Below are 10,728 nucleotides of genomic sequence, written 5' to 3' on the forward strand. Positions count from 1 at the left end.
GCCGCAGGGAGCCACGTGTCTGCGCTGGTAATCCTGAGAAATTGGAGACCATCGTTGAAGCAGGGAACACTGCAGAGGTCTCAGGTGCGCTCTCGCCCATGGGCACCACTTCGAAGGTGGCCTTCATCGACCCCAATAGCTGGACTATGTCCCAAGCTCACGGGCGAGGCATCCTCAGGAGCAGACGGACTTGGTTCTGAAGCTTGCACCGCCTTTGCTCGGGTAGAAAGACAAACCCCGAGGCTGTATCGAACCAGACCCCCAAATATTCGAGACACAGAGGGGGGTCAGGTGACTTTTGGATATATTGACGACCCAGCCCAGAGACTGAAGTACTGAGACCATTCTGGTTGTCACATGACGACTCTCTTCTGCAGAGTTCGCTCTGATGAGCCAGTCGTCGAGGTACACGTGAACCCAAATACCCTCTCGCCTGAAAAAGGCAGCTACTACCACCATAACCTTGGAAAAGGTTCGGGGAGCTGTGGCGAGGCCAAAAGGCAAGGCCCGAAACTGAAAATGTTTTCCCAACACCGCAAACCAGAGAAACCGTTGGTGCGGGGGCCAAATAGGAATGTGCAAGTAGGCTTCTTTCAGGTCCAGAGACGTGAGAAACTCTCCTGGCTGTACCGCCGCAATGACGGAGCGCAGGGTTTCCATGCGAAAATGCCACACTCTCAGTGACTTGTTGACTTCCTTTAAGTCGAGTATGGGCCGAAAAGACCCTCCTTTTCGCGGCACCACAAAGTAAATGGAGTAACGGCTGTAGCCGAGCTCAGCGGGAGGCACAGGGACCACCCCGACGTGCAACAAGCCTTGCAAGGTCTCCTCTACCACCGCCCATTTGACGGCAGAGCCGCATCGGGACTCCACAAACACGTCTCTCACCGGGGCATTGAATTCTAATCTGTTGTCATCTCTGATCAGGTCCAAAACCCACTGATCTGAGGTAATCTTGACCCATTCCTCAAGAAAGAGGGAAAGACGTCCTCCAACTGCAGGAATCGAGGATTGGGCCGGCGTACCATCATTGAGAGGGTCGCCCATGAACTCCAGGCTTTGAGCCGGCCACTGCTGAACGTTTGTCCGAGCAAAAGGAGTTCCTCTGCTGAACGCGGGCACGTGAAGTAAACCCAGCAGAATGCCCTGGGCAGTACCTTCGAGCTTCATGGAAGCGAGGTCTGGAAGAGGAGGGAACCGCCTGTCCCTTGGAAGAAGGCAGCGGCCTATCCTCGGGTAAGCGCTGGGGTTTAGCATCCCCCAGGCCCTTGACAATTTTCTCGAACTCCTCACCAAATAGAAGGCCTTGGAAGGGCAATTTCACCAACCTTTGCTTAGAGGCCATGTCAAGTCGCCCAATGCCGTAGCCATAGAAGGCAGCGAGCAGCCACCACCACAGCCATCTGTTTAGCCGAAGCTCTGACCAGATCATAGAGGGAGTCAGCCAAAAATGACAAGGCCGACTCCATCCGCTGTGCCACCTCCGCAAGGGGTTCCGCTCCATCTCCGGGCTGTTCCACTGCCTGTTGCAACCAAGCGAGGCAGGCTCGAGCAGCATAACAACTGCACACAGATGCCCATAAGGCTAGGCCTGAAATCTCAAAGGACCGCTTCACTGCTGATTCCAGACGCCGGTCCTGCATGTCCTTCAGGGCGACCCCTCCCTCTACTGGGAGGGTAGTCTTCTTTGTCACAGCCGTGACTAGGGCATCCACTTTAGGCACAGCTAGGCGCGCCAAGTGCTCCTCACTAAGAGGGTATAAGTGCCCCATTGCCCTGGCAACTTTCAAAGGCCCCTCAGGGTCAGCCCATAGAGCCGATATAAGCTCTTGGATGGAGCCATGCAAAGGAGAGGCTCGAGCAGGCTTCTTAGTACTTGCCATCCTCGGATTACCAGAGGAGGCTTCGCCCATCACAGGATCTTCAATAGAGAGGGCCTGCAGGGCATCAGAAATAAGCGCTGGCAGCTCCTCGCGGTGGAAAATCCTAACCGCAGTGGGATCATCTGGATCCAGTGGCAATCCTACACCTTCCTCTGGCTCTTCTGACCACGAAGGCCTGCCAGACCCCTCAAAATCTCCACAGCCCAACCACAGGGGGGGGGGAAGGGGGGTGCGCCACTTTCTGAGGGGGAATTGACCCTTCTGTGCTTGTCTTGAGGTCAGCTATCTGGGGAAAAGAACGCCTGATAGCAATCCCGGGCTGGTCTCCACCGGAGGGGAACCAAGTATCAACGCAGAGTCAGACATCTGCGGCAGAGCTCTTTTTAACATGAACGCTTTATGTAAAAGCAACACAAACTCAGGGGAGAAAGGCTCACCCTGGCCTCCCGGTTCCAATCCGGGGTAAGCAGCTCCTCTGGTAGCCTCCATCTGAGGCTCCCCTCCGGCCTCAGACCCCTCCACACATGACGTCTGAAGAGCACGATTCACAGAGTCCCGCTGCGGATCTGTGCTTACCACAACGTGAACAGCGCTTAACAACCTCCGCAGCCATCGCTGAAAATGGCGGAAAATTCAAAATGGCGGATTCGCGCCAAAAAAAACGTCCTGATCACGGGCCCTCCCCAGAGGAGCTACAAGACTCTCTTACCTCACCAGACCGAGTCCCAGAGCTCCAGTCACGCTGCACAGACAGAAGGAAGCCTCAGAATCGCAGCGCTAAAAAGGGTCACTTTTTTTTTTTTTTACGCTGTGAGGAAAGTTAGAGGCAACAGCTACAGAGGCACTCCAGAAGTTCAGGAGAGTGGGAAAGGCAGGAAAAGGACAAACCAATGTTCCTGCATCCACAGAGAAGAGTGTGGGAAAGGCAGGGATAGCGCAAACCTATATGCCTGCATCCACATCGGGGGCCGGGTAAGGCAGGGAAAGGGCGAACCTATGTGCCTTTAAAGTGGGCACCACCAGCCACAACACCCCTGCTACAACTGGCAAAAGCACAGGAGCCACCCCAGGCAGATTTCTGAAGGAGCTGAACAAGCTGCGTTCAACCCTGCTGGGGAGATAGAGAATACTGAGAGGCAGATGGAGCTAGCTGGCCAAGAGGCACTATGGTTTTCAGTGTTACCTCCCCCTGCTGGTAGGTGGACACAACCCATTTATAATGGATTCATCTGCTTGATGACAAGGAAAGGCGGTTTTAAAAGAGATTTGTCCACTTTGTGAACTGGATAGAGACATACCATGGATTTAGCCGGTCTAAAGGCCATGTAAGGAACATCCCACTGTGCCTGAATGACAATCTCTGATGTCCTGATGCATAGGAAAAGTTCTGCCTGGCTTACGGACCCTTTTAATAGGTCCACCTTGCGTGGCTCTGAAGCAGGAGCATCTTCTTCGTCAAAACGCAAGGTGGAGGAAACCAAAGAAATTAACTCCTGCAAGTCCTCTTTGTGAAATATCCTAAGAACAGAAGGATCCTCGCCAGGAATAAAGGGATTGGATTCTGAAACTCCCGGACCAGGATCCTCATCTAGATTGTCTGCCTGAGAGAAATCCTGGTCCTCCAAAGCTTGCATATCTAAGCCTGGGTCAGACCCTAGACCAGAGCCCCTGTGCCTCTGGCCCATTTAGCGGCTACCAACTGACCCTCCAAGGGTCTCTTTTCTGAAATCCCTGGAGAAGGGTAAGCCTGCTGTAGCATAAAGGCTTTGTACATTTGCAGAACAAATTCTGGGTGAAAGCCAGCCTCTAACCCGGCAGAAACACGAGAATTACCCTGCGAAATAACTTGGGGAGCCAGAAACTGCACAGAAACAGCTGTTCTGTCTGCCTAGCAGGAGTCGTCAAAATGGCAGTTGTTCCCGCCAAAAACGGGACCACAGACTTTTTCACTGCCTCACTGACAGTTGCCAAGAGCTCTTGCGCAGGACCCGACACCAGAGTTCCCTCAACAGCAGTGCAGTACTTACAACCCAAACAGCGCCGCAGCTTCTCAGCCATAATGAAGACGCAGCGGTTTTTTTTTAACTAGCAACTCCAGCAGGAAGGAGGAGAGAGCAGCCGAAAAACAAGCAGAGGAGAACCGGCATGCCTGTGAATACTTAAAGGACAATGCCACAAGCTGCACAGTTATTCTTTTTATTAAACTTTGCTGACACTTAAGTTCTCTTGTGAACCAAGAGAAAAAAGCTGCCTCTCCCTGCCTAGACACTCTTCCCCTGAAGAGGCTAAGGGTCAACCAGCACAGCACTGAAGACTGTGAAAGGGAGGATTGGGGGACCTCAGCCTCCAGAGAACAGGTTATTCTATACAGCCCAGGTGCACAAAAGGAAAAAAAAAATTCAGAGAGACTGAATGGCTCACAACCTTCCACCAGCTGGAGACTGAGATTACTGGATCTTTGTAGTCCTACTGAGGGCTTTTATTGGCTTACTCTGTTCAATCAGAATTCTCAGTCTCCACCTGCTGGAAGACGTGCATAACCCATCAGTCAGAGTCTGGGCCGGTCCAGGGGTGGGAGGACGCTAAGGAAACCACCTCCAACAACACTTTTATACATCCTTTACAAAATTGCCTGCAATCAGTTGCCAACTGGCTGAAAGAATATCAGCTGGTTCTTAGCAGCAGCATGCTTCGTAACACGTCATACTACTTCACCTACTAGCCCTCTTGTAATTTTTGATGTTTATTTTCCTTTTCAACAATGGTCCAACTAGCCCAGTATCTTGTTTCCAACAGTGGCCAAGCCAGGTCACAAGTACCTGGCAGAAATCCAAATCATAGCAACATTCCATGCTACCAATCCCAGAGGAAGCAGTTTCCCTATGTCTGTCTCAAGAGCGCATTACGGACTTTCCTCCAGGAACTTGTTCAAACCTTTTTTAAACCCAGATACGCTAACCGCTGTTACTGCATCCTCCGGCAAAAAGCCTAGTGGTTAGGGTGGTGGACTTTGGTCCTAGGGAACTGAGGAACTGAGTTCGATTCCCACTTCAGGCACAGGCAAGTCACTTAACCCTCCATTGCCCCAGGTACAAATAAGTACCTGTATACAATATGTAAGCCGCATTGAGCCTGCCATGAGTGGAAAAGCGCAGGGTATAAATGTAAAACAAAAAAAAAAAAGTTCCAGTCTTAATTATTCATTGAATGAAAAAATATTTCCATGTAACTTCCTTGAGTGTCCTCTAGTCTTTCTACTTTTGGAATGAGTTAAAAAAAATAATAAAAAGATATGATACAGACGTTCAAATATTTGAAAGGTATTAATCCGCAAACAAACTTTTTCCAGAGACGGGAAGGTGGTAGAACTAGAGGATATGAACTGAAATTGAAAGGAGGCAGACTGAGTAATGTCAGGAAGTATTCTTTCACTGAGAAGGACCTGGAATGCCCTCCAGAGGGAAATGGTAGAGATGAAAACTGTAACCAAATTCAAAAATGTGTGGAACAAACACAAAGGAATCCTGTTTAGAAGGATCAGATCCACAGAAGCTTAGGGGAGATTAGGTAGGAAAACCGGTGCTGGGCTGACTTCTATGGTCTGTGCCCTGATGGGCCAGAGTGTAGCTTTTTGGGTGCTTTAAACAACAACTTCAGACATTTTAGAACAAGGCCAGTGCCAGGCAGACTTCTATGGTCTATGCCCTAAAAATCGCAAGGATAAATCAAGAACAGGTATACATATGATGTAACACTTTAGGCCATATGTAATGAGTTCATATTGATGGGCAGACTGGATGGATCATACAGGTCTTTATCTGCCGCTACTATGTTACTATGCTGGATGCACCAAGAGCACAAACTCAGACGAAAAAGGCTCACCAGACCCTGAAGGTCCAGGCACCTCCTCTTCCCTAGAAACCTCAATGAAGGAGCTCCCTCAGCCATCCCCCATGAGAACAGAGTGTCCTGGATAGAACCCAAGTCGGAACTGGCCTGTTGTCCACAAACCGCAACTACTGCATAGCCAACACGCTGACAAAATCAAAGCTCGCTGACCCACCCCCGTGCAGGAAAGTCTGGTCAGCAGGAAGAGAGGCCTGTACAAGATTTCCCCAAATCTGAGAACCCAGCTGCCCCTTCCCACACCTGGAACCTCTCTCCACTGGCTCCACAGTCATACAATACTGGTTCTGCAGTGTAACCCAACAGCACAAGGAAATTTAAAGAAGAAGTACACACCCCAAACTTGCCTGCAGCATGCAGTCCTGGATCTTTGTCCCAGGCAGGTGGACAACCCATCAGTTTCTGGATTCATCTGCTACTACGCTAAGGAACACCCACACACTTGTCTGAAATGGTCTAGCACAGGGATGGCATGGAGCCATTGCATGCAAATAGATCTCATGCATATTCATTGGGGGAATCCTGAAAACCGACTGGGTTGCTGCCCTTAAGGAATGAGGTTGCACATCCCTGGTTTGGCAGGATAAGAATTGGTTGTTTAAGCTGTCAAAACAGGACAATCATGAAACTAATGACTAGATTTAATAGAAAGGTTTGTTTTTTAACCCAGCACACAATTAACTGTTCAATCTGTTGCCAGAGGATGTGGTCAAAGCCACCAACACCGCAGGATCCAAAATAGAATTACACAAGTTCCTGAAGGGAAAAGTCCATTTAAAAAAAAAAAATAAATAGACTTTGTGGACTTGGGGAGATCCACTGTTCATCCCTGGAAATCAGTTTATTGGGATTCGCCAAGTACTTGCAAACCAGACTGGCTACTATCACAGGATGCTAGACCCGACAGACCTTTGTCTGACTCAGCATGTCTTCTCTTATGTTACAGGTTCTCACACTGAAGTCTTTGCTAAAAAACAGCCCTGCTTAAAGAGGGAAGATCAACAATATCTTATATGACGAATCAATCAGAACTCATGCCATATGAAGTTATGATACTGCTCTAAGCACACTGTAGGGGCAAAAGAGCACTGCGAGGAATTTGAAACACTGACTAAAAAGGTATCGGTATCTCAACAAAATCAGAACCCCAATAGTAAATTAAAGTTATAGAACAACAAATATTTTCCACAAACCTTTTAGAATAATTACGATCAATCTTCCTGCTTACACTCAAATCATTGGGTAAATAAAGTGGTGTGGTAGTAGTATTAGTCCACTTTTAAACGTAATAAATAGAAATACATACAGAAAATAAAATTAGTTCAATTAAAAAAAATTAAGATCCATCAACTATACACAATACCACCATGATTAACAAACAAAGCTCCCTAGAACTCTAATACCTCCCTCACTTAGAGAAGAAACATGAAATATAAGTGAGAGAAGTCGAGTTTTTAAAGCACCAGGCTGACAACCAGCAAAGTCAGGTTCAAATCCCACTGCTTCTTCCTGTGAACTTTGTCAAGTTACTTAACCCTCCACTGCCTCAGTTACAAATTTAGATTGTGCATCTGCTCCGGGATCAAGGAAATCTCTTATGCCAGAAAATAACTCTTCTTAAGCTATTACGGATAAGATGTGAGCTAGTAAAAGGTTCTTCCTACGACCTTATGTAGTAACCTGTGAAAACATTATAAAGATGAGGAATTTTTAAAAGTCTCTTCACACAGTGGGACAAAAACAAAAAAACAAACATGTAAAGAGCCCACTGGCCAATACTCAAGGCACTCCTTGGATGGGACCTCTATTCCCTGGTGGCCCAAGCTGACCTGCAGAGCTAAAATGTTTTAATCCCACCTTCCCAAATCTTCGCCCCTTACCGAAGTTAAGCTAAAGGTCTGTCTCCATCCTACACCTCCCTTCACGCCAAGCTTTCACCTGCTTCCACACCAAGCCTTTCAAGAGTACATTCCAGAGTGTGGGGGCTACTCTGAAGACTTGCTTGTGGGTACTATATTATGTGATTTTCTTTGGAGAGGGTGTGGTTAAGGATAATCCTTGAAGGACAGGATCACTCTCTATATACCTCCAAGTACTCTGGACCATTTCCTTTAAGGGCTTTGAAGGTCAAACAGTTTTAACATTAGCATTGTGTTGTACTGGTAGCTAGTGAAGGTTTTACAAAAAAATGGTGTTATGTGGTCATGTCGCTTACAACCTTCTATTAGTCTTGCTGCAACATTCTGATTCCATTGGAGCTGGTGCAGAACCTTTGTAGTCAGACCAGTTTAGAGTGCATTACAGTAATCCAGTCTTGATGTTATGATGGCATGCACAACTGGGAGACAGGCAGAGTAGTTAAGTGATAGAAGCTGCTCTTGAAGGTTGCTTGGATTTGGGGGATCAGATTAAGTATTGAAACTAACTGTATTCCAAGGTTCATGTCTTGTGATTTCAGAGGAGAGTTCATATTTCCCAAAAGTGATTGGGGTCAGGTATGTGCCCACTTGTGTTATAGACCCATCGAAGATCACTTTTAGTAGGGATTGAGCTGGGCCATTTTTGATAAGGTCAAGGTTTTTGGGGAGGGGGATTAAAAATCTTTTAACCCCACCTCTAGGCTGGGCCACCAGGAAGTGTAGATTCCCTAAGATTGAATGTATGGCAGAGCTTCCAAATCAAGCCAGTGGGCCCCTAAATTATACTGTACCATCACAAATATTTTTTTCAGAGCTGTCTCTTGGGCAGCTCTGAAAAAAATATTTACAACCTGTGAGCTGTAGTTATTTTTTCCCTGCAAAAACAGTCCTACAAAGACTCACACATTTGTGTAGTATTATACATTAATGTACTGCTTTTTTCCATGGTTTTGCACTCAAAATCATATAAACTTTCAAAGCACACATCATGCATAAAGTTTGCTACCACAAAGTATACTTTTGCAAAATTACTTCACATGTGCCTTTTGTGCTTATAATAAAACAAAAGTGCCTGAACTCTGGGGATTTGTGTGTGTTTCGGGCATTACCTTGTATGTAAAAGTGTACCTTTGAACACAAGTCCCATAGATATAAAACTGGCGAAAACCTTTAAAAAAAATTCTGTGCCCGCTCTTTAATGTTCTTTTAAACTGTCTTCTCAAGATACCAAGACCACCCAAAAGAGGATACACAAATTTAAAACAATAAAAAACATGTGATCCATCTATAGTCACACAGACTCCAAATCAGCCCCAAAGAAATATGTCTAATTGCATCTGTGTGTAACCTACATTCATACATTCTAAAACTGCACAAAATATAGTTAACAGAATGGCTTAGTTCAAAGAAACTAGCTTTCAACGTAACCTATTGTCAGTAAATGTCACCTTGCAGTATATTATTTCCAACTTCAGAATTTTGAGAATGATTGTATCATGATATGTATTTTCTCCCCTAGATTACCTACAGCCAACCTATTAATCTTTCCACAAGCTTTGTTAATAAACAACCTACGGTCAGGGTCCAGCCAAAAGAAAGAGCGTTAATTTCCTACTTTTCTTTGGGATCTTAAACATCAGACTACGCCCTTAGGAGCCCGAAACCGAACTAGTCCCGCGGCTCGGCCCAGCCAGCGCCTGGCTCTGGATGTTTTGATTAACAGGTGATCCACCAAGGTAGTTACGCTGCCCAAGGGCTTAACAACCCGGAACCACAGATCTCAGCCCTCAGACAACCAACCTCAAAGTTCCCAATTAAAATGGGACGACAAAAAAAGCATATTACACCTCATTAAAGCTCCAGTTTTTCCCCCCACCTTTGCTGATCGTTCCCATTTTTTTTTATCTGCCTTATTAAAAGATCTCAGGTGTTTTCTTCACGAGAACTAAGCAAACGAAGAACAAAAGCGCAAAACAATCCACACAGCAGGTTGTTAAGGGAGGGCCCAGCCACGGCGAGCAGCATCGACAGATAGATCCCAGACGCTAGCCGGGGCCCGCCCGATTCCAGCGCAAGAACTCACACACCCAATTCCCCCCTTCCGTGGCTGCATTCCTGCCAGGCTCGCTCGGGTGCAGGGAAAGCCAGAACCCGGGGGGGGGGGGGGGGAGGGGAACCCAGAACCGGGATAAACGAGGACGGACCATTCACCTTTCCCGCAGGAAGTACAACACTGCCCCGCGGCGCCCCGTCACCCTTCCCCAGTTGCCAAAGGCGCTGCTTATTTGGGGCCTCGACTGCTTACACCGCCGGGGCACTCACCTCAGTGGGCTGGCTGATCTCGAATAGGTCGAGCCGGTTGGCGTTCCAGTGGTTAATGATATCGGCCAACTTGCGCCGCTCCTCCTCGCGGCTCCCCGCCATGCTTCTTCCCAAAGAAGCAAGAGACGACGGCTGCGGCGGCAGATAGGGAGCGAGGAAGCCGGCTTCAGGTGTCTCCAAACTCTGAAGCCTCCGCTCCGCTCTCTCCTAGCCAACCTAGGCGCTCTCTCGTTCTTGCTCTGTTTCGCTTCCTGCGTCCAGCCCCTTCAACAAAAAAAAAACAAACGAGCCAAAATTGCTACTTGCAAATCCCAAACTGCTTTTCCCAGCTCTCCTAATTCTTCTCACGCCGGGTTCTGCACAGTAGAGTAGACACGCCCTCTCTCACTCTCTCCACTTCCCTCCCACCCCCTCAGCCTATCAAGAGGCAGTACATGCGCAGTTTCACCCTGCACTCAATCTAGCCTTCTCTGGACTCTAGGAGGTTTTGACCTCCTTGTCGCTGGACTGCACCCCCTGCACAATAGACACGCCCTCTCTCACTCTCTCCAGTCTCCACTTCCTCCCACCACCTCAGCTTGTCAAGAGACAGTACATGCCCAGTTTCACCCTGCACTCAATCTAGCCTTCTCTGGACTCTAGGAGGTTTTGACCTCCTTGTCGCTGGACTGCACCCCCTGCACAATAGACACGCCCTC

General features: G+C 47.9%; 1 protein-coding gene across 9 annotated transcripts in view; it reads right to left on the minus strand.

Moving 5' to 3' along the window:
* Positions 1-10,377, minus strand: part of AFDN (afadin, adherens junction formation factor) — a 414,469-nt gene extending 404,092 nt beyond the window's left edge. For 8 of the 9 annotated variants that reach the window (XM_030195932.1, XM_030195930.1, XM_030195924.1 and 5 more), the window contains exon 1: positions 10,031-10,377. In XM_030195932.1, coding sequence (XP_030051792.1) covers positions 10,031-10,132 — 102 coding nt within the window. In that variant the 5' untranslated portion in view covers positions 10,133-10,377. Of the gene's footprint in view, positions 1-9,323; positions 9,356-10,030 lie in introns of those variants that run through there. The other variant, XM_030195928.1, reaches the window with a different exon arrangement.
* Positions 10,378-10,728: the final 351 nt, after the last annotated feature.

The sequence above is a fragment of the Microcaecilia unicolor genome, chromosome 3 (genome assembly GCF_901765095.1).
Source record: "Microcaecilia unicolor chromosome 3, aMicUni1.1, whole genome shotgun sequence".
Lineage (NCBI taxonomy): Eukaryota > Metazoa > Chordata > Amphibia > Gymnophiona > Siphonopidae > Microcaecilia > Microcaecilia unicolor.